The sequence below is a fragment of the Aquarana catesbeiana genome, linkage group LG03 (genome assembly GCF_042186555.1).
Source record: "Aquarana catesbeiana isolate 2022-GZ linkage group LG03, ASM4218655v1, whole genome shotgun sequence".
NCBI lineage: Eukaryota > Metazoa > Chordata > Amphibia > Anura > Ranidae > Aquarana > Aquarana catesbeiana.
The window spans coordinates 227,483,383-227,508,807 of record NC_133326.1 but is presented as its reverse complement, the minus strand read 5'-3'; the positions used below and the strand labels follow the sequence as shown (position 1 = coordinate 227,508,807).

The 25,425-nt window shown below is 42.1% G+C and overlaps 1 protein-coding gene across 1 annotated transcript in view; it reads left to right on the top strand.

Moving 5' to 3' along the window:
• CFTR (CF transmembrane conductance regulator) overlaps positions 1-25,425 on the top strand; it is a 239,940-nt gene that overhangs the window by 65,480 nt on the left and 149,035 nt on the right. The window contains exons 8-10 of the mRNA XM_073619828.1: positions 6,798-7,044; positions 14,816-14,908; positions 19,078-19,257. Of these exons, the coding sequence (XP_073475929.1) occupies positions 6,798-7,044; positions 14,816-14,908; positions 19,078-19,257 (520 nt within the window). The remainder of the gene's footprint in view (positions 1-6,797; positions 7,045-14,815; positions 14,909-19,077; positions 19,258-25,425) is intronic.

Genomic DNA, 25,425 nt, shown 5'->3' with positions numbered 1-25,425 from the left:
TGGAGGGTCTATTTATATTGGCTGCTGGGGGATCTATTTTTACTGGTGGGGATCTGATTTTGTGTGAGGGTCCTTTTGTTGCTGATGGGGAATCTATTGTTGCTGGGGGGGGGGTCTTATGTTGCTGGAAGGGATCTACTGTTGAGGGAGAGGTCTATTTTTACTGTCTGCTGGAGGATCCATTGATGCTGGCTACTGGGAGATCTGTTGTTGCTGCTGGGGGGGGGGGCGTCTAATGTTGCTTGGGTGGATATTTTGTTACTGGGTGTGATATTTTGTTGTGGGTGGTTCACTGTTGCTGCAGATAATCTATTGTTGTTGGGGTGGAGTCCATTGTTGCTGGGGGGGTCTATTGTTGAGTGGGGATCTATTGCTGGGATTCTATTGTCTATTGTTGCTGGCTGCAGGGGATCTATTTTGCTGCTTTTCTTTTTATCATTAACATGTTCCATACAAATGATTTAGCACCACAAAATGATACATGGTTCTGTATTCTCCAAAAGGGGCAGTACTGGTGGGTGGGTAGGGGGTGGAATCAAGGGATGGTGGTCAGAGGTGGGTAGGGGCAGAGACAAGGGGTGACTCAGACGTGGGGAGTTCCTGCATCTATTCTCCGAGAAAAAAAGCCCTGATATACATACAGTATAGTGTACCTTCATAAATGCTCAAAACATGAGCAAATGGTGCATTTTTTTGCATATTATTTTAATAGTTCACAGCTTACTCTGTGAAGACTTTGTTAGTGTAATGTTTGCCAGTAGTTTTGGTAGTCCCTGCCTGACCACTAACATTTTTTATGGAAAGAACACAACCTTTTTATGAGTAATGATTAGAAATCATAAAACATTTAAGCCAGTTGTATGTATACCAAAAAAAATTTTTTTTCTATACTCAGACAAGTGCATGGATGTCTTCATATCTCTTTAATCAGGCGTGCTTCCCAAGTTAAAAAAATGAAAACGTTAGCATTCAGAGTTATTTGTTTCTTTGGTTGTCTTTGTCTGCTATCGCAGGTTTGATTGGTAGATCAGATGCCAAACATGGGCTATAGTAAAAAAATAATGATGTGATAAATTAGAACATTGCTCATTTGGGAAGATTAAGACATGTGAGATTTGTATATGTAACAACGAATAACTCTTCTAAGTGTGAGAAATCAGAAGCAAAACTTTACCACATATGTACTGCAATCATCCACTGTCCAAATCTGGGAAGAGAGGGAGATTTTGTAAAGATGGGCAGATCATTGACTGCGGTTTCTTGTGGTTGGGTATGTACATTAAATGGTAGTTGTGTATGCAAGAACAGTTTTTTTTTTTAAACAATATATGTACAGACACTTGAGCTCTGGCTCAGCTCTAGGTAACCTTCTATTCATTTTAGGGTCTTTTCAGAGATTGTACGCTTCCAAAAAATATTCTATATGGCTGATCAACTTTCTCAATGCACAATTTTCCAGGGATGTCTACTCTAATCTAAAGGAGACCATCTTTACCCAGTACCTCTGTAGCTGGGAATGTTCATCTTATGTTCATGGCAAACATAATATAGCCATAGACATAAAGTTAACTAAACGATAACTTTTTTTGTTTCTGATAGGCTGGAGAGGAATTAGAACACCTGACAGTTTTTATTGCTGTCTGTGTCCCCATTAGGGGTTCACTCTCTCTGTTTGTCCTATTTACCATGATCACCAAGAGTGAAAATTAAAGAAAATCCTACATTTTGGATTGTCACCAGAAAAGGAATAGGAGGAAATCTTTAAAATGATGACACTAGTTCTGGTGGCCCTGGTGACAACTATGGATTTCCTCACTGTGGAAGGATTTCCTCCAATTTCCTGTTTTGGCTATGGGACAGGAAGTGAAGCGAAATCTCCCCAAAGGGACACTATTGGCAAACAAAACATTGACCCTCCCTTACTCTATTTAAAATGAAACTTTAAAGGAAAGTAAAGTGTTTATTGAGGGGCAGGGAATTTGAGTTTTGATTGCAGTGTTTTCCTCAAAAGCACTCAGCAGCTTCCCCTGAAAATTGTAAACAATTGCTCCCTGAAAAAGACTGTGAATACTGCTCCGAACACCTCTGCCTTCCATGCTGCACCCAATGCCTTTTACATTCAACACTTCCAGGGATGTCAGATGCCTGCATACCCTCCATGCACTGTGGTTCCTTCCTCTGACCCAGAACATAACAGTGTCAATAAGGCTGGTGAAGCCTAAATATGTAATAACCACATACACCAATCAGCCAAAACATGACCACCCACCATAACCTGTCGAGGTATGGACTTTATTAAGAATGCTGTGGTATCTGGCACCAACTATATATTATTATATATTGCCAACCTATTTATGGGGTATGGTATGGGGTTTCCAAAAAAAAAAAAGGATACTTACCTAGGTGGACGCAGCATTGGATCTGTCCCTCGCCACCTCTGCACTGATAACTGAGTGATTAAAGACCGCTGATCGCTCAGTTCTCCCCTCTGCTCAGAGCAGAGAGTGGTGACTGTCACATCTCTCTGCTCTGCTCCTCCAGCGCTCCCTGGAGCTCTGGGCTGGGGAGGGGAGGGCTGGCTCAGTCTCCCAGCAGTGCAGCTGAGAGGCTGAGCAAGCTGTCGGTCCAGGCATCTGATCTTTCCTCAGCCTGCACTACTGACAGAGGGATTTTGCCTGCTGTTGGCTGAAAACGGGTCACAGGAGTGCACTTCACTTGCTTAATATATCCCACCCACTTTCAGATGTCAATGTGACAAAATTATCTATGTTATTCACTTTACTTTTCAGTGATCATAATGTTATGGCTGATTAGTGTATGTTTTTCCCAATGTACACATGTAAATGTAACATTTCAGTGGCATTATGAAGAGGCAGAGTCATTCTACTAGTGTCAGTGGCTAGCAGCAGCGGCCAGTCCATAAGGGGTGCATCTCCATTCATCGCCTACTAATCTCTATGCTGGGCGCTGGACTCATAAGATTCTATGAGGTTTTTTTTTTTCAAGCACATGATTAGAACCTAAGGCTCTAATTGGCTTCACCCACTTGTGACAATAGCAAATCAATAAACAATCAGGACAGGAGACAGATCATAAGACCAGATTAGCTGGGAGGAGAAGCTGTTTAACTATAGTGGATGCATGCATTACCTGTTTACATATAAATTTTACCTATACATACAACATCTGTGCATTTTAAAGATGTTTTGTATCCATACTGTAGGTGCCATTTGCTGAATCTGCTGGGTTATGGTTCACAACTAGATCCTTGTGTAAAATTTTTTGCATTTAATGTTTGAAAAAGTCAAGAACAGTATAAGTGTGACACACTGTTTTATGAATAGTTTTTGTAATGTGCAAACGTTACCTATAAGGACCTTGGGACATACAATGCAGTAAAAGATAAGCAATAACAATGAATACAATGACTGTAAATAACAAGGAAAAGAGGAACAATGTTGTCTATAAGACATAAATGAGTTAGAAGCAATAGACATGGGACAGCAAATAACAGAAATGCATGCATGATTTACGGTACAACTGGGCTTAACATTGTGACTATACTTTTATACCATATACAAACGCAGTTGTGTTACGCTACCGATAGACATAAGATGACTGTTTCCTGATCTTGGTGACGAATGTTACATAGTTACATTGCTACATAGTTAATCTGGTTGAAAAAAAAAGACACAAGTCCATTCAGTTCAACCAAGAGAAAAAACAACACGCACAGATAGAAAACCTCTATATACACTATCCAATGCCCACAGCTGATCCAGAGAAAAGCATAAAAAAACAATAAAGCATGATTTAGTTTGCTCCAGCAGGGGGAAAAATATCCTTCCTGATCTCCCAAGAGGCAATCAGATGTTCCCTGGATCAACGTTACCTATAAATATTAGTATCCAGTTATATTATGTGGATTTATGAAATAATCCAGACCTTGTTGTGCTTACTATTATGGTTACTGCCATGTTATGGCAGTAGTTTCTAGTAAACGCCCATCTATTATTGTTCTTAGAAGAATATTCAATTGTTTGGTTTGAGTTTCTTTGTTTATCTGATAGCTGTAGTTATCCTTGAGATAATGCTGATGCAAGGGGTATTTGCAAAAGTTCCTCAAGTGAATAGACATAAATGCTTAGATAGTCTGAGGCTGGGTTCACACTGCGATATACAGACCAATCTGGGGGTGTCATTAACTTTGTATTGACACTCCCAGTGGTTCGCATAAGGCAGTGCAACCGCAGTGGATTCACAGGTTTTCCCGCATCGCACTGTGAACCAAGCCTCATAGTTTATTTGGCTCCTGCTTGCGAACTCAAATGTTTGTCTTTAGATCAAGCTGCCATACCCAATATCCAATGTCCGTGGGCACCCTACATTTTCCTTTACATAATAATGTATATGGGTAGTTGTCATTCTGCAGTTTCTTCAATGGTTTTGTTAAAGTGTTACTAAACTAAAAAAAAAAAAAAAATTCTATTAAAATAACAAACATGTTATACTTACCTGCTCTGTGCAGCGGTATTGCACAGAGTAGCCCCAATCCTTCTCTTCTGGGGTAATGGCGGCGATCTTGGCTCCTCTTCTTCTTCTGCGGGACTACCATAGCCAGCCGCTGGCTATGGGGAGAGGTAGTCCCCGTGCTCTTGAGCTTTGTGTCTACGGAGCCGCGCTCCATAGACTTACACAGCAGGACTTAGACCTGCCCCCACTTCCTCTGATTGACAGCAGCTGCTGCTGGAATGCAGTGTAAAGAGGAAGTAAGGGGAGAAAAGATGCAGTCGTGCACAGCACTGATCTCTTCTCCCCTCTCTTCCCCTTTACACAGGGGAAGGGGGGAACAGGGACACTGAAATTTTTTTTTACCTTAATGCAATCAATGCATTAAGGTAAAAAAAAAACATTTATAGGATTAGTAATACTCCATACCTCCCAGCATTTTGAAATGGGAATGAGGAACACCTACTAGCAAATGTATGTAGGCATAAGACACACCCCCTTAAAGGAGAATTAACCAAAAAAAGGTTAATTAAATCCACAAGGGTTTTTTTCTACCACTACTATTCCTTTATACTGGCCTTTAAAATTTACAAATGCAACAATGTAGAAATTGGATGAAAGGTACTAGGAAAACACTTTTTGAAAGATAAAAAGTGCATTTCATATACAACTATATAGATCAGACCAAAATGAGGGACACATGAGGAGGAAAAAGGGACAGAGAGACATAGCTCTAAATTAGGGACAGTCCCACGAAATCAGGGACAGTTGGGAGCTTTGGTACTCATAGGACATAGTAACAATTGACACATTGGGTGATTAACTAAAACTGGTGCACACAGAATCTGGTGCAGCTGTGTACAATACCCAATGAGGGTCTATGAGCACCAGTTTTAGTAAATCTCCCCCACTATAAGCCATAACCCTGTTCTTTGTCTTAGGGTTACAGTTTGCCATGGCTATACATTTATATTGTGGATGCTGTACTTGATGGAGTGTTAACTTTACATTACTTCCTTTTTATTAAGAAAAGACCAATGCACTGTGTGTGCAGCAAAGCACCCCTCTGGGACTTTGGAAGCAAAAAAAAGGGGCGCTTTGCTGCACACAGAGTACATTGGTCTTTTCTAGTTTAGGGATGTTGGCAGAAACATTTTATATTCCACTGAGCTCAGCAATATTCTTTGTAGTTTTTAATAATAATGTGAAAATTTTTTATAAAAATCAAATAACAAAACATAATAAGGGAATTAGACTGGTTTAACGTGTCAGTCTCAGAGATCTTCCAACATGATGTAAAATTGCTGTCACCAATCAGTAAAATTAATTATTATTTTACTTTGCTAAAACAATGGTACGATTAGACATATCTGCATGGCTTAGAACAGGGGTCTCCAAACTTTCTAAACAAAGGGCCGGTTTACTGTCCTTCAGACTTCAGGAGGGCCAGATTGTGGCCAGCAGGAGTGGAAATTTCTCTCGCATCAGTAGAAGTAAACATCACCACATTTGGTATTAGGTTAGGGGAATTAGTGCCCCATTGTTGATATCATAAGGAGGAATAGTGCCCTATTATTAGTGTCAGTGAAATGATGCTCCATTGTTGGTGTTAGATGGCAGAATAGGGTCTCGTATCAGTGGGAGAATTAGTGCCACAAGGGCCGGATAAGGACAGGCAAAGGGCCGCATCTGGCCCCCGGGCCGCAGTTCAGAGACCCCTGGCTTAGAAGGTAACAACTGAAGCCTGTAGTATGCATTGTAGTAGCATGCTGGAAATGTATGGTGCAAGTAAAAGTCCAAATAAACCTTTCCTTGGTTTGGCTGTTATGCATATCCTCTGGCTTTAATACTTGAGTCAGTGACCTGGAACAAGTATCTGCGTGCCCGTTCTGACTTAGTATCTCAGATTATTAAAGACAGAGTGTTGGCCTGAGAGTAATGCAGCTGGCATATACAGAAGAAGAAGTCAGTGATAGTAGCCTCTTATGTTTCTCTCAGGAAAGGTCTCCTTTAAGATAACATATGAGCAGAATGATACAGCTTGTCTATTGACTCAGACAAGTGAAATTTACACATACTGTAAGATGTATAGCTGTTGTGTAAAATGAGCATGATTAACACTTTAGAAATGTCAGACATGAAAAATATGCAGCCTACTAGTTATGAATAATGACATATAATGACAGTGAATTTGATAGATTATAATAAAACAATGTATGTAACTAATGTGATGATGTGACATATGATGATGCAATTCAGGACTAACTGCTGTCCTTGTTTTCACATAGGACTGAACTGAAGCTTACCCGGAAAGCAGCCTATGTGCGATACTTCAACAGTTCAGCTTTCTTCTTCTCAGGCTTCTTTGTGGTCTTCCTTTCTATCCTTCCGCATCTGCTTCAAGCTGGGATTACCCTCCGAAAAATCTTTACCACCATTTCATTCACCATAGTGCTGAGGATGACTGTTACACGCCAGTTCCCCTGGGCTGTGCAGACCTGGTATGACTCCCTGGGAGTCATCAATAAAATACAGGTATTTATGTAAATTCCCACCCATGATATGATAATGTGAGGTGCTCTAAAATGATGAACTCATAATGAGAGCATAGGTGGAAGCTGCCCATTTCCATAATGTTTCAAGGGTATGTACATCCAAAGTTTACCCAGTTTCCAATGGATCCTGGCAGACTCAAAATCTCGCCAAACATATGGCAGCTTCAATCACTTTTGTTTGATCAAAACTCAAATACATGATCAATAGTGGTTGCTCAAAAAACAAACAGCCTACAGTCCACACATCAGATCAGTCACCCGATTTCAACCAATTAAACTAAAATATAAATTCAATTCAGTTAGTTCAGGTTATAGAAAAATTAATCAAAACCAGGAAAAAAATCAACAGTTTTGCGGAAATCAATTGGATTTTTCCATCGGGTTTGGTTAGGGCAATTTTGATCCCATCTCCATATATGATCGCTTCGAATTTCGATTCCAGCTTGGTTGAAATACCTGGAAAGTTACATGTATGGCCAACCGAAAACTTTTACGAAAAACCTATTTGGGTTGATTCACTAAAGGCAAATAGACTGTGCACTTTGCAAGTGCAATTGCACTCTTTTCCCCCAGAGCTTAGTCCAATCAGGTGCAAGGAAAATAAAAAAAACATTTTTGCTTGCACATGATTGACTCATGGAAATCAGCAAAGCTTCATTACATTCACTAAACTCTGGAAAACTAAGTGCAACTCCACAAAGTATGGAAGTCAATAAATGGTGCGCTGTTCCTTTAAGAATAGCATAAAATGAATAATGAATAATGTGAGTTAACCAGACTTAAACCTTCTAATCAGATTGTGATAGTATTCAGAATGCAATACTAAATTCTTATCAATCAAAAATATAAAACATACATTCTATATAAAGTGGCTCTAAATCTTAAAGTGATTTTTTGTTAAAAAAAAAAACCAAACATGTTATACTTACCTGCTCTGTTGCAGTGGATTTGCACAAAGCCATCCCCAACTCCTCTTCTTGGGTCCCTCTTCTTTGCTCCTGGCCCCTCCCTCCTGTTGAGTGCTCCCACAGCAAGCAGCTTGCTATGGGGGCACCCGAGCCGAGCCACAGTTCTGTGTGTCCATTCAGACACGGAGCCGCTGCCCGGCCCCACCCCCTTTCTCTCCTCATTGGCTGACTGACTTTGATTGACAGCAGAGGGAGCCAATGGCGCCACGCTGCTGTCTCAGCCAATGAGAAGGGGAGTACCGGGCAGCCGAGACACTCCTACAACATCGCTGGATCTAGATGGGGCTCAGGTAAGTATTAGAGGGGCTGCTGAACACAGAAATCTTTTTATGCTAATGCATAGAATGCATTAAGATAAAAAAACCTTCTGCCTTTACAAACACTTTAAAGTGTTTGCTAACCCCCCCCCCCCCCCAAAAAAAATAGATTTCCTGGTACCCTAAAGCAGATTAAACAGCACAGTGCTTGTGCTCTGTAATCTGCCCCCTCTAAACTATAAACCCCCCCTGAACCTGGAACTTCCTGTATCCCCTCTCTGCGCTGACCACGAAAATCAGGGCTCCGCCCTGACCACCGTGGTCTGATTATGTCCCTCCGTCATACGCTGCTGTCCCCTCTGCTCTCCTCTATCCCCCCTCACCCCCTCCTTCCTGCATGTCATGTGACTGGCCTGAAGACAGCTCTAAATAGGTATTTAAATAGGTTTTCTAAAAGTCTAATGCAGTATGCTCTGCCAGGCTCTAATAGAGAGTCTGGCAGTGTTTGTGTTATGAGTTAACAAACCCTTTAAGGTTTTTCACCTTAATGCATTCTATGCATTTACATTAAGGTAAATAATCCTTCTGTGCTGCAGAATCCCCCCCAGTCCCCCCCCCCCTCTTTTTCTTACCTGAGCCCCATCCGATTCTGCGATGTGCACAAGACCAGTGGATATCGTCACTGTCGTCCATTGGGTGAATTGATAGCCATTGGATCCCGCTGCTGTTAATCAAAGGCTGTGACAAGGGAGTGGGGGGCCGGGCCGAGCCACCCACTCTGCATCAATAGACGAAGACAGGGTGGCCCAGGAACGAGCACACAAGGGTGCCCCCATGGAAAGTGGGTTTCCATGGGGACACTCGCCGAAGGGAAAGGGCCTGGAGTGGGGGGACGCAGGGTACGCGTGTGGGGGTAAGCGATTTTTTGCTGGCAATTTGTCAGGGCAATGGCCGTTGTTATGGTGTCATGATGATTTAAGCGCATTATTTCTATCATTACATTGTAATATAAAATTAAATAGTTCAACTCACCATAATGCAGAATCAGTGGGAGCCTTGAGCATGTCGTTTGCCACCGTCGCTTGTCACTTGCCACGTCACCTGCCACTAGATGAGGATATCACTTGCCACTATGCCTGCCACCAGATGGAGATGTCACTTGGCACTATGCCTGCCACCAGATGGGGATGTCACTTGCCACACTGCCTGCCACCAGATGGGGATGTCACTTGCCATGCTGCCTGCCACCAGATGGGGATGTCACTTGCCACGCTGCCTGCCACCAGATGGAGATGTCACTTGCCACACTGCCTGCTACCAGATGAGAATGTCACTTGCCACGCTGTCTGCTACCAGATGGGGATGTCACTTGCCACGCTGCCTGCTACCAGATGGGGATGTGATTTGCCACGCTGCCTGCCACCAGATGGAGATGTCACTTGTCACACTACCTGCTATCAGATGAGGATGTCACTTGCCACACTGCCTGCTACTAGATGAGGATGTCACTTGCCATACTGCCTTCCACCAGATGAGGATATCACTTGCCACACTGCCTGCCACCAGATGGAGATGTCACTTGTCACACTGCCTGCTATCAGATGAGGATGTCACTTGCCACGCTGCCTGCTACCAGATTAGGATGTGATTTGCCATGCTGCCTGCCACCAGATGGAGATGTCACTTGTCACACTGCCTGCAATCAGATGAGAATGTCACTTGCCACACTGCCTGCTACTAGATGAGGATGTCACTTGCCACGATGCCTGCCACCAGATGAGAATGTCACTTGCCACACTGCCTGCTATCAGATAAGGATGTCACTTGCCACACTGCCTGCCACCAGATGGGGATGTCACTTGCCACACTGCCTGCCACCAGATGGGGATGTCACTTGCCACACTGCCTGCCACCAGATGGGGATGTCACTTGCCACACTGCTTGCCACCAAATGGGGATGTCTCTTGCCACCAGATGGGGATGTCACTTGCCACACTGCCTGCTAGCAGAATGGGGATTGCCACAGTTACCTGGCTGCCACCCAAAAAATAGCAGTTTGTCATTAATTAATTTACATGTAAAATCAAGCTCCCCCCTCCCCCAGCATTGCAGAGTACTTGCAGTTACCACGCTGTCAGCCCCTCCTCAGCGTGGGTAAACTAACTACAGGTGAAACACAGGCACATGCGAGTGAGAGATGAGAGTGAGGGCAGGCAGTGAGAGATGACGTCATTCTCTCTCTTCTGGGCCGCGGCTGCACCTCTGGGTAGAGCAGCCTTCGCGGCCCTGTAAGTAAGGGTGGAATGGCAATGAGAGATGATGTAATCTCTCTGCTCGGCCACCGCGCCTCTGACATTACTTGTCTCCTCCGTGGCCCGGCAGCAGAGGCACCACAGCCCGGTGTTGGGCTCGCAGCCCACGGGTTGGAGACCTCTGCTTTAAGAAATCCGTGTCTGCTTACCCCATCGTCTCCATTATTAATTTGTTAGGTTTAGCTATTCAAATCTGTCCATATCTGAATCAGGGCTCAAAGTATGTAAACCCTCACATCGTAAAACAACCCATTACATTTAAATTAGAAATGAAAAGCACAACATTTGTGTATACTGTACATATAAAAAACATTATAAATAATTTTTGCCCTTTTTTTGTGGTCATATACCCTCTGTTATTAGTTTCATATGAGCTAGGGGAGGAGAAGGAGAAGTACATCAGTCTTCCCAGTGAATGGCTGTGCAGGGGGAGCATGTTAGCACAAGTCTGAACGTTGGATTAGCTCCCACATTGTGATTTCACGTCTGTGTGGTCAGTTTTTAATAGGAAAGCAAGGGGACTGGCATGAACACCAGGGATTTCACACAAAGGAAGCAATACAAAGAGAACAGGATACTTGGCACATATCAGGAATATGAATTGTTGGGTTTACATATGCTTCAAAGTGAACCTATGAAGACAAAGATATGGGAACTGTCATTGCTGACTTAACTGTAATGTTGCAGGGTTCAGAGCCTGGGTACATGTTCCTGGGCCATTATTCTGGGTCATTACCTTAAGCCCGCCATAGATGGATCGAATCTCGGCTGGTTCATCATGGACCTGCCAAGATTACAGTAATCTATGGACAGGCTGGTGTTACTGAAGTCGATCCATAGATCGACTTCAGAACAACCAACCTGTTGGATTTTTTTCATGCGATCACTGCAGATGTACAGATGTAGCCAGCCTAAAATAAATAATGTTATCAGAGTTTATTAGTATTTAAAAATGTATGCTCTGTAATTATATACTGTATACATGGAGGTAAAATTATATATACATGAAGGTAGCCAAATATGCTCAGTGCATAGTATCATTTTCTCCGACTTAGTAGTGTTACACAGTGTTTGTATTTGATTTTTTTTCACTCTTAGTGCAGGTCTCTAAGCTTCATTTACTAAGGCCAGCCATACACGGTTCGAATCTCGGCTGGTTCAGCAGGAACAGGCTGAGATTCGAACCATTAATGAGCAGGCTGAATGTGCTGAATGTGTTGATTGATTGATCAACTTGGGTACAACCAACCTGCCGTATTCTCTTGCAATTATCACTGTCTTCTCCCAGCCGGGACGACTTCCCCTTTAGGAGAAGACAATTGCTGATATCCCTGTCAGCACTGTCTGTGTCGATGGGGGGAATCATGCGAACCACGGGTTGCAGGAAAGAAATTTGCCTGCCTAATTGCCCATACACACGATCCGAAAATCAGACAAAAAATACCACTTTCAAGACGATCATACATTAAACGGATCGTTAGTACAGAGCTTTCGAGAGCCGATCATGACAGTTTATCTGATATTATTCGATCGGACAAGCACGAAAATTTTTCTTATACGATACTAGATCGTACAATTTTCGTTTAGTCGGTACAGTTGTCGTCCAAAAATACAATACACCACAACACATGACATCACTTCCGATTTTTCTTTTTCTGTCGTACGAGATTTTACGTGACTTTAGTAGCCTATTCAATTTCTACTTGCGACTAGTAAGCGAAAAAAAGTCGGACGATCTGTCGTCCGAATTTCGGATTGTGTGTACGGGGCATTCGGGTGAAGTGAGCTTAAGTGCCTTGTGTTCACTTTCAACATCCAGCTATTTGGAGAAGAAGCTTATTTGTTTTCCTGCACATAATTAGATGATTGTGGTGAACAGAGGTTCACTTCACTCCACTTTAGTAAATGAAGCCCCACGCAATGTCACCTCTCCTACCAACTTATTACACCTTTATTAACACAGTTCCTGTAAATAAAAACAGTTTATGTGGCTTAAATTATACTTTAGCTGTTGTTTAGTAAGCTTTTGTTAGGATAAGATTGGAAGTTTTCTAGAAAAGGTAGCCTCTAGAGGAAGAATCCATAATGCTATACAGTAAATAATGTAGATACTGCAAGCTTGTAAATGTGGGATAACACTTTAAAAATTACATCAGGTGAATGTTACAATGATGACTCAAAGAAATTGATTACTAAAGGCAAATAGACTGTGCACTCTGGAAGTGCAGTTGCTCCGGAGCTTAATAAATGAGCAAAAGCTCTGCTGACTTCCATCATCCAATCATGTGCAAGCACAAATGCAATTTTTTTTCCTTGCATGTGATTGGGTATTATTTGTAAAGTGAAGCTTCATATTATTCACTAAGTTGGAGCAACTGCACTTGCAAAGTGCACAGTCTGTTTGCCTTTAGTAAAAAAAAAAATCACAAAATATGTCCTATCTAAAATATACAACATACAGTAAACTATATTGTCGAAATTATTGGAACACCTGCCTATACACACACATGAACTTTAATAGCATCCCGGTCTTAGTCCATAGGGTTCAATATTGAGTTGGTCCACTCTTTGCAGCTATAACAGCTTCAACACTTCTGGGAAGGCTCTCCACAAGGTTTAGGAGTGTGTCTATGGGAATGTTTGACCATTTTTCTAGAAGCGCATTTGTCAGGTCAAGCTCTGATGTTGGACGAGAAGGCCTGGCTCACAGTCTCCACACTATTTCATCCCAAAGGTGTTCTATCGGTTGAGGTCAGGACTCTGTGCAGGCCAGTCAATTTCCTCCACCCCAGATTCGCTCATCCATATCTTTATGGACCTTGCTTTGTGCGCTGTTGTATCGGTTGAGTCCTGACCTCGACCCGATAGAACAGCTTTGGGATGAATAGGAGTGGAGACTGTGAGCCAGGCCTTCTCGTCCAACATCTGTGCCTGACCTCACAAATGCGCTTCTGGTCAAACATTCTCGTAGACACATTCCTAAACCTTGTGGACAGTCTTCCGAGAAGAGTTGAAGCTGCTCTAGCTGCAAAGGATGGGCCAACTCAATGTTGAATCCTACAGGCTAAGACTGGGATGCCATTAAAGTTCATGTGCGTGTAAAGCGGGCGTCCCAATACTTTTGACAATACAGTGTACTTTCCATTTATGGAATAATATGTCCTAGCTAAAATGCAATATGGGAAAATATGTGCTAGCTAAAATGCAATATACTTTCCATTTCTGCCGGTTAAAAGTTAATTCCAGACACAATTTTAGGGGGTATTGGGGAAATTTTGTTTTTTCTGTTAGTTTTTTTCTTTTTATCTCTAACCCTATTGGGAGACATTTCCTCTCACTTAATGTCCCTGAGACACTCACAAAAGAAATGTCAGAAGATCTAGCTTCGCCCCATGCTACTTAAACTTGTTTTAGATGTCGTTTACATTGCCAAATTAGCTGTGGTGTAGCAAGAGCTTGTGGAAAACTGAGGCCAGGAGCCCAAATGTGTGAAGACAAAACACGTCTGTGAAGCCTGTACAAAGCAATAGCAAGCTGAAACCTGCTGCAGCTGATCATAGCTATCTGCCTGTGGTTTGAGACAGATCAAAGCTCCTGGAATTAAGTAGCTTCCATCCAAGGATGATCATCTGTCCCTAACATTCAATTGCTTCCAAACACTGGCAGACAGTTGGGGCTGATGTCAGCCTGTAACCGTTTTCGACAGGCTTCTTGGCTGCAGCTGTCCACACACACCTGGGCACCTAGGTACGGTTTTCCACTTTGGTCCTATTAAAGAGGCCTTAGTCTGCCTACTTGTTGAAAAGATTTCCCATCATTTCTTGTAATAAACAGAACTACCCAAAACTACCCAGTCTTTAACCCTCTTCGTTCAGCCAACACAAAATAAAAAGTTTTGGCTAGGGTTGGACGTTAAACTAGCCTACAAATTTCTGTCCCTGGAACCTCTACCATTTCCAGTGGCAGTGAATCTCGGCTTTAAAAAGTATTATGGTACTGTGGAGCACATAAGCTGTTTCGTGGTCAGTATTATGGATACCATACTGGAGGTGATTGTTTTTTTCCTCTGCAGCCCAGCTAAAAGTCATTTTCTGCTTTATATTGCCATATAAAATTAGACATCTGCTGCCATTCTTGATTATCACATCTTTTGCTGTTAAGATTGTATTAAATGTTGTTTTTTTGCATCTAATACATTTTGAAATTGTTCACAGGATTTCTTGCAAAAAGATGAATTCAAGTCACTTGAGTACAACCTGACAACCACAGAAGTGGCAGTGGAGAATGTTACAGCTGTGTGGGATGAGGTCAGCATACACTGGAACTGTAATTGGTCCCTACTTTAAATATAAAAACCAAGACTGAATAAAAAGAACTTTGTTTAGATATACCGATGATATAATGGCATAATGATCATTGCAAGGGGGACTTACACAGCGTGCTTAGGCTGGACTTTGAATTTTGTGCATTCTTGGACTGCGCTTATTGTTGCTTTTTTGTGCATCAATAATCTAGATAGGTGTTTCACTAATGGCGCGTACACACGAGCGGACTGTCCGACAGAAAAAGTCAGACGGAAGCTTTTCATCGTATATATACCGATCGTGTGTGTGCCTCATCAGACTTTTTTTTTTTTCGAAAAATCTGGTGGACCTAGAAATGGAACATGTTCTAAATCTTTCCGACAGACCCAATTCGTATCGGGAAAACCGATCGTCTGTATGCTGGTCTGATAGACCAAAAAAAAACGCATGCTCTGAAGCAAGTACGAGACGGAAGCTATTGGCTACTGGCTATTGAACTTCCTTTTTCTAGTCCCGTCCTAAGCGTTGTACGCCACCTTGTTTTGGACGGTTGGACTTTGGTCGGACTTTGGGTTGACCGTGTGTAGGCAAGACCGCTTGAATGGAATTCCGTCGGAGAAACCTTCGGAGTTTATTCCGACAGCTAAACCGGTCGTGTGTACGCGGCATTATGCCCCGTACACACGGTCGGATTTTCCGATGTAAAATGTCCGATCGGAGCGTGTTGTCGGAAATTCCGACCGTGTGTGGGCTCCATCGGACATTTTCCATCGGATTTTCCAACACACAAAGTTTGAGAGCAGGCTATAAAATTTTCCGACAACAAAATCCGTTGTCAGAAATTCCGATCGTGTGTACAAAGTGACAAAGTGCCACGCATGCTCAGAATAAATAAAGAGATGAAAGCTATGGGCCACTGCCCCGTTTATAGTCCCGACGTCTTTGTGTGACCGTGTGTATGCAAGACAAGTTTGAGCCAACATCCGTCGGAAAAAATCCTAGGATTTTGTTGTCGGAATGTCCGAACAAAGTCCGACCGTGTGTACGGGGCATTAGAAGCACTTCCCACATTCTTTCCAGGAATGCAAAATTAGATGCATAGACAATGAATTTTAAGACTTAAATAAAAGTGACCATGCTCAAGATGAGATTGTGGCAGGAAACAAACTTTTTTTTGCTCAACTGCCTGAAAATCTTATGATATGGAGCATGAATAATGGTAGCAATGACCTAGTGAGGCTGCCATCAATTCTTTAAAGTATAACTAAAGGCATAGTTGCCAACATTGTAAAAAAAAAATGTGGGACACTTTTGTGGCTGTAGGTGGAGCCGTACAATAATTAGGGGGCGGGGCATTCATTTGTAGGCGTGGCTTAGGAAAAATATACAAGTGTGGTGCGCGAAGCGCGGCGCAGCGAAAAATGGGCGTGGTTTACGCGACATAGTGGGCGTGGCTTAAATTGGCGTGTCTCAAGAGGGTGTAGTTAGAGTCTGAGATGAATGAGGGATGGAGAGGGAAAAGGGGGGAAAGGGGGAGAGGGGAATGACGGGACAGCAGCCCCAGATCCTACACAATAAAAATATGTGTATTCTAGAAAGTTTAACAATCAGCAGATAAAGATACTCCAAACACCTGGTGTTAGCATTTCAATCATCCCGGCACCATGGTTGTTATGGTGTCAGGATGATTGAAGTGCATTATTTCTATTATTACATTGTGATATAAAATGAAATCATTCAACTCACCATAATGCAGAATCAGTGGGATCCCTGAGCATGTCACTAGCCACGTCGCCTGCCACCAGCCGTCCGTCCTTGCATCAGTTGTCTCAGCAGAGTCCATCCTTGCATCAGGTGCCCCCAGCGGAGCCCCCCTTACATCAGATGTCCCCAGCGGAGCCCCCCCTTACACCAGGAGTCCCCAGCGGAGCCCCTCCTCACACCAGGAGTCCCCAGTGGAGCCCCCCTTCACATCAGGTGCCCCAGCGGAGCCCCCTTACATGAGATGTCCCCAGCGGAGCCCCCCTCACACCAGGAGTCCCCAGCGGAGCCCCCCTCACACCAGGAGTCCCCGGCGGAGCCCCCCTCACACCAGGAGTCCCCGGCGGAGCCCCCCTCACATCAGGTGTCCCCGGCAGAGCCCCCCTCACATCAGGTGTCCCCGGCAGAGCCCCCCTCACATCAGGAGTCCCCAGCGGAGCCCCCCTCACATCAGGTGTCCCCGGCAGAGCCCCCCTCACATCAGGTGTCCCCGGCGGAGCCCCCCCTCACATTAGGTGTCCCCAGTGGAGCCCCCCCTCACATCAGGTGTCCCCGGCGGAGCCCCCTCACATCAGGTGTCCCCAGTGGAGCCCCCCTCACATCAGGTGTCCCCAGTGGAGCCCCCCTTACATCAGGTGTCCCCAGTGGAGCCCCCCTTACATCAGATTCCCACAGCGGTGCTCCCCCCTACCTCAGAGGTGCCCTAGTGTGTCCGCCGGCCGCATGGCTAGAACCCCCGCCCCTTTCCATAACAGACTGGCAGCGGGGTGGGGGGTAGGCAGGGCGAGGCGGAGTGGGGAGGAGGGTGGGCGGCGACGGAGGAGCTCCGTCTAGCCCCCCCAGCCTTCTTCCTGAACTTCTTTAAGATGGCGGCTGGTGGAGACAACGCGGACCTCTAGCGGCGGCGGCGAAAATCAAGAACCGGATTTCTCGGGACATTTCCCGGGACACCACAAATTCGGGAATGGAGTGTAAGTCCCGGGAATGTCCCGGGAAATCCGGGACAGTTGGCAACTATGCTAAAGGTAAAACGTTTTCTTCATTTTGGATAGAGTAAGGTAGGATTATAACCCATGTCATCTGTGTTCCATTTGGGATATTTACCTTCACTTTCTGTCCCATAGACAAAACTGGAGGTGAGAGGAAATCCCTGCAAAGTGAGGGAATCCTGATGTGCTAACAGGGACACCAAAAAAAAAATGTTCCCATTGGAAGAGTTCCCCTCTATTATTAATTCGATGTAAAGTAAACATTTGGGATTTTCTTTTACTTTTTTCAATGATTCAATTTCAATGATAATGGTAAAGAGGACAAATAGAAAGGGGGAATCTCCCTAATGGGGGCGCAGATAGCAATAAAACCTGACAGGTGTTCTAATCCCTCTCTATTCTGTCCAAAACTAAAAAAAAAAGTTTTGCCTTTAGTTACACCTTAAGGGATTAGGTATGTTTGAAAAAAAAAAAAGTTTTTATTTGTTTCTAGTAATAAAACAGAAATGAATATAGATATGCAAAGGGAGATTACCTGATTGCCACAAACACATAGATGAAGCACCTGAAGATGGTATTATCCAAGAGGGAAGATTATTTTATATATTGCAAACTTAAATTAGCAACAGAAGTGCTAATTTAGGTTGATTGTTATTATTATTAATATTTTGTATTATTAATAAATTATAATACGTAAATAATACGTAAATACTGTAAATAATATTATACAGGATTTATATAGTGCCAACAGTTTACGCAGAGCTTTACAATTTAAAGGGAGACAGTACAGTTACAAACAAGTTCAATACAGATGTATTAGTAGGGTCCTGCTCATAGACCTTACAATCTAAAGGGGGGGGGGGGGGGGGCAGAGGTGGTACAAAAAGTAATAACTGTGGGGAGGGTGTAACGGAGGTAACCGAAGTACAGTTTTTAGGTGGAGGTAGGGGTAGGCTTCCCTGAATAAGTGAGTTTTTTAAGCTATTAGATATTGGTGCCAATAATTTCAGATTCTGCTTTAATGATTTATTGAATATTCCATTTACCGGAGCACAAAGCACCAAAGCATACAGCATATGAGGCTCAAATCATAAAGAAAATACACCGTTATAAGAACACTTATTTTTAAAAAGTGACAGTTAAATTTCAGTGAAGCCCAGTGAAATCAAAATTACAGTTAAATGGCTAAAATAAAACTTCTTATACATGTTAAAGGTTTGTAAATTGAGCCTTTGGACTGCTTGATAAAGCAAAAATGTCTCACAATGATGTCCCACACTTTATCCTGGCTTTCTGTTCTGCTGTCAAGTTTATTTTGAAGATATCTACTCCACTTTTACATGTGTTTCTCCAATTTTTTACTTTCATTTAAATGAATCCCATTTTGTATTATTTATATGTATTTGTTTTGTGCCCATACAGGGCTTTGGAGAAGTTTTTGGGAAAGCAATGCTTGCAAATGGAGGCAGTCCTTCTAAAGATGACCCAAATCTGATCTTTAATAACTTCACATTGCATGTTACACCAGTACTTTCTGACATCAATTTTAGCCTAGGAAAGGGAGAGTTACTAGCAGTTGCTGGGTCTACCGGATCTGGAAAGGTAAGCTGTGGCTCACATATTTTTAGTTATGTGGATGTATTACATACATCTATAAAACATTTTAAATATTTTGGATATTTATTTTAACTGTAATTGTTGTCAGAAAAGAATAGAAAGAAAGTGGTAATTAAGTAAGCAAATGCTTCTATTGAATTCCCAGGCTTGACCTGAATTTCCATTGAATTTCCAATCATTATGTTTCTTCTGGTATTGTTTTTGCATTGTTTTACTTTGTGAATATAAACATGATTTTCATTTGGTAAAGTTGCTGTAATGGCAATATTATATAGCCCCGTTAGAGGTCTGGGCCAGGAACTTTTACCACTGCATTTAATGATAGCATTTACAAAGGCTTACATTCCTTTCAGCTTTGATGAAGCAATATGTATTCCTTTTTCTCGATCACTTGGCAATTATAGTAGTGTGAATAAATCTAGTCACCCTGGCAACAACAAATGTAAACTTTACAAAAGGTCATCATACTACAAGCTAAAATACGCAGCAGAGTTAATAAGAAAACATACATTTACAGAACTGAGCTGAATTACACTATACAGACCCGTGTTCCAATAACATGTTAACCAAAACACTTGCAATTAGGTTAATTTCTGTTAAAAGAATGTACATTTTAAAATCTTTTTTATTGTTCTAAATAGGTATTAGTGCAGTTATTTTTTTCCTGTGTTGTTTGTTTTACTTATCTTGTAATGATAGACTTCAGCTAGCTTTTCCCTGTGTGCCAAAGGGGCAAGACAGCTTCCTTTCCTGAGTCTCTAAGCATCCAATGCATGCCTTCTCACCCCCAATGTGTTGCCTCACAAATGTGGGAATGCTAATATGATGAAATGTATAATCCTTATACTGCAAGTATGTCTGTAAATGTTCTGCCTGATTATGTCTTTCACATCTAATGATTGTGTAGCTTTCATCGGCACGAGCACTAGACTCAGAGACCCAGGGATTGTTGGATATATAGTTTATTCACAGGAAGTATGATGTCTCACACTACAGGAAAAGGTTATGCATAAAGCTGTGCAGTGCCATGGTGTATGTTTCATGTTTCTACACAAACTGCTGACACATGAATGTGAAGATTAAGGGTACTTTCACAATGGGGCGGGGGTCTGTTAGCGGTAAAGTGTGGCTAGATTTAGTGGCGCTTTACCGTTGTATAAGTGGCGCTTTACCGTTGTATAAGCGGCGCTTTTCGTCCGCTAGCGGGACGCTTTTAAGCCCCGCTAGTGGCCAAAGAAAGGGTTAAAAGCACCCATGTTGCGGTGCTGCCGAAGCGCTTTGCAGGAGCTTCGGCAGCGCTGCCCAATCATTTCAATGGGCAGGGCATTTTGGGAGCGGTGTATACAGTATGAAAGCACTCGGGATTTCACACTGGGGAGGCATGAGAGGCGCTTTGCAGTCATTTTACAGGCGCTATTTTTAGCTCTAAAACGCCTGAAAAGCTCCTCAGTGTGAAAGGGGTCTTACTCTACTACAGGCTGTGCGTATAGGACAACAAATGCCATCTATCAATGCACAAGTTATGTAGGTGTAAAAACACAAGGTGCAGTTAGGAATGGTTACCATGCTTTTACATTACAGTCACTGGTGCTGAGTGCCTATTGGCAAATATAGCCATGATATCATTGCATTTGTGGAAATAAAAAAGTCATAGAAAAAGTCAGTTGAATGACCTTTTCTACTAGTAATGTTAAAAAGGTTGGGATTTGAATCTAATGTAAATGTGTATATATATATTTATTTACTGCATGCAGTTCCCAGGTGCTAAAATATGGAACTAATGGCCTGTGTTGACAGGATTTTGTTTTCTTCAAGTGGGCTTTGTAGTTCCATATAAGTCAATGGGAATGCAGTTCAAATGCAGGTCAGAAGGAGCTCAACTGCAGGACAAATGCACCTGTCAGTGACTTCTGTATGACCTTATGAAGTATATGAGCAATCCTTCTGCGAAGTGTGACTTTAAATATTTTGTGGTGCACATCTCTGGTAACATCACCAATAAAGTCAGCATACTGAAGAAGGCCTACCAATGGCTTTACTTTTTGGGGAGATTGTAGTTTGCTGCCCTTGGTAATTCAACCCACCTCATGTTTTAGAGGTGTGCGGTGGAAAACATCTGTACAGGTTTTTCCCATCACGCTCATTGATTGGTTGCCCTCCCTTTCATAATGCAACATTAGTAATATAACCACCAAGACTGAGGAACAGCTTTTTTCCTGATGCTGTGAGATTGACAAATTCTGCATCATCCTGAATTATGGCTGCAATTATTAGTATTATTTCTTTTTTGGCCATTACTTTAATTTGAGATTGATAATACTGCACTTTATGGTTGATAATAATGCATTTTACCCATAGTTGCTGCTTACATTGAACAAATGGGTATTAATTAATTTTTTTATTCAACGTTTATCTTCACACTTTTATCGTTATACTTTTTGTGACATAATTATGTATTTATTTATTTGTTTGCTTTTCTAGATTTTATCATAGTTCATTGGGAAATAAGTATTTTTTTCCATTCTTTTCATGTATACCATGTTTTCAGAATGACAATAAAAATATTGATATCCTTTTTAGATTGGAACCTTTTAGAAGATTTACTCTGAGGTGGGAACATAGCAATACAATAGGAACATGATCATATGCTTTTTTTTGGGGCCCTCTATGAATAGATTTCTGGTAATATTATGTAAGTTTAGGTGCTTTGTGCACTGCAGGTTAATTGGCTGGAATTTTTCATTATTTCTGTATATAGGGAAACCTATCCTGGAGTATCCAAAGACCCAAGAGTTATTCTTGTTTGTTTGCTGCCTAAGAAAAACTTTAAAATGGTATCCCTTTCCCCTCAAAAAAAGGCATCTTGGTGGCATCTCGATTTACAGTAAGAAATTAGCATTACAAAAATTCCTCAAATTTCTAAGCAACTGCTGAAAGTGTTCAAAAAGTTGAAAATAAATAATGGGTACAATTATTGCATAGCATACTAACTCAACAACAAACACTGGAAAACAGTGAATGTTAACTGCTTTGTGCCCATACCCTGTATAATACACCACTTAAAGTTTATATACACTGTAACAATTCACTTATTTGCTCCCTTATGATCTGGTAAATATGCATACCATTGGAAGTGTTTTGTTATATCTGTTTAGTACAAAGAATACCTTTTGATCTTAACAGAAATTCAAAGCTGTTCTATGTCCAGTGCTTTCTGTGTTGTTTTAAGGAGAGTAATTACCCTCCCAGTCTTTTTCTTGGATCCGCACAATGATTAGCCTTTATGTTGTAGCGATGAAAATGGACAGAGTCCATCGAGTGCTGATCCACAGAACATCATTGTAAAGCTCCACTATTAAAAAAAAAAAAACCTAAAGAGCACCTACTAAAAGCATAGCTCATAAGTCTTTATAAGTCTTCTGAAATGAGCTTTCAAAGGACATACCTTTAAATTCTTTACAGATCTTGCTCAAGTCACTATCATTAAAAGGCAAATTCTGTGGCAATATTTCAAATTGATGGGAATATGCTAGTGATGGGGATACTCCTTTAATATAACTTTTAAAGTAACCTTTACTTACCACATTCCTGAGAAGGTCCACTTCTGCTTTAAGAAGCTAGGCCCACAGCTGCCTTCGAACCTTATCCCTAGCCAGTCACCCAAAGCACACACAGGGTCAAATAATCTCATTGCTCAGCAAAGACCCCACAGAAGTGGCCATCTCAACACTTTCAAACTCTGCAGTGCTTTGGCTCACAAGCCTTTCACCTTGTCTTCATTGGCTGCTGATGAGTAGTGTATTTTTCGGTGACTTCATCCATCACCTGATGCCACATACACCTTCTGTTGCCTTGTTTCACAGTTAGCCACAATAGCAGCATTATACTAAGTTTATTTTGTTTGTCCCTAGTTGTACTTTATTTAGACTCTTTCCTTTCCCTTTCTCTGATCTTAAGCAACACAGGACCCCATTGTGTTATTTGCAGTGACATTTCTATGTTTTGAACTCTGTCCTCTACAGTCCATGATGCTCTCCAAACATCCTAGTTGCAAAGGCAAGCAATTGGCTCCTGCAGCTGTCAGTCGGGACCTGGCATGAGGCATGGCTTGCTGGGTGCAGTGTGTGTGTGTCCATGGACACACACAGCCCTGCCCTGAAGTGGGCATGCACAGGTCTCTCTTTTAGTAGCAGCTACCTAAACGAGACACCTTCAAACAGAAGAGGGGGTGACAGCAGCTGTGAGACTGGACAGCTGATTCAAAGAAGCAGACTATACACTGGAGAGTGCAAAATCTGGTGCAGCTCTGCATAGAAACCAATCAGCTTCCAGGTTTTTGTCAAAGCTTAAATTAAACAAGCTGAAGTTAGAAGCTGGTTGGCTACCAAGATGAGATGCACCAGATTTTGCGCTCTCCAGTTTTAGTAAATCAACCCCAATATGTAAAAATGGACTTCATGATTTAATAAAAAAAAAAAATAGGCTTTAGTATTACTTGGTCACTAACATATTTTTGCAGCTTTTGAAAGGTAACTTTACCACATCAAGCCCAAGCCCTCCTTTATATCTCGTATCGAACACCAGCTGCACAATGGAGCTTGCTCTCCCTCAAGTAGTGAGAGTCCTGGTGACATTATTCTATTATAGCTGTTGATTCTTTGATCCAGCAGCACACCTGTGCCTTTTCATCTTCTGTGCTTGAAATATGGTATATTGTATTGAAGAATGTATATGATGCCTGGTTTGGTGGGGACTCACACCTGACCTCCATCTCTCCTATAAACAGCCAGGGCGATTTCAGCCATGTACTGCTGCACCAATATCTTTAAATGGAATGCCTGTATACCACAGCTAAATTCCATCTCTCCACAACACTGTTCTCAGTCGCATGGCCTAGCTTGGTACAGTGAGGATGTCATACATGGTGCCTCGTTATGCCTTACAGTGCACTGTTATATTGCTGCCTTTTTAGGCACTTTAGGTCTCTATTTGAGCAATGCCTGCCATATTTAATTGAATATTCTTATGTGATCACCATGTTTATGCAACTATACAATTGTAATCCAGCACACAGTATTGCAACATTCTGCTGAGACTGCGTAGGAGAGGTACCCACACCTATCTAATTTACTGTTTCTCCATGATGATCATTTACCAATAGGCCACCTAAGTCAATCATTTTCACTATGGCTTAGACAGGCCATACATTAATGATTTAATGTACAACCAGCCTGCCCATGCATGGATTGAAATTCGGCCGGTTCAGCAGGGACCTGTTGAATCTCGATCCCTGTATGGCTGCCTTTAGCCCTCAGATTTACAGCCACAACATTTATAAATATTGCATAAGTAATTATTTTTAGAGATAACAGCTATCTTCCCATCTCCTCACCCCTGCCCTTACCTCCCACCCTCCACCTTCCTTATTCTTATTCAGATCGCCAAGTAAAAATAAAAGAAACAAAGACTAAAAAAAAAAATGAATGCAGCCATCATATGTAAGAACTGGTAAGCTGCAATGTAATAAATGTTTGCTTTTGGGCTTAATCTTTGCTCAACAAACATAGCAAAAATCTAACTCCACAGGTCTAGACAAAGGATACTCCAAAAGCAACACATCTTACACTATGCTTGCAAACAATCTTCAATGCACAGATCAGCAATTCACACCTATCTCCCTTCAAACCAAACATGGGATTCTGACCAACAACCCGGTAACATCTTAAAATAATTTCAAAATCTTCTATCTGTTCTTTATGCAGTGAAGACTCCATTTTCACACACAAAACCTGAAACCTTATTTTTCAATATATCCTTTTCACCTATACCAACACAAAATCTAATTATGTTAGTTAAAGATATTGACTGGATAGATGTAAACATAGCAAATAAGTCCATGCGGTTGGGCATGTAGCCTGGGCCTGACGAATACATCCAACACAAAGGTACACCGCTCTGAACAGAGAAAACCAGATACTGGAGTGGATAACCAGGTGCTCTGGCTCAGGATGTCCCTCCCACATCCGAAATCCAAACATACATACACACTGAAGAGCCGACACTCTTGGAAGTTCAGTCTTGCATCTTTATTTCATATGACCATGTTAAAAGAACACGCAGACGCGTTTCGGCACAAGGCTTGTTCACAGCACA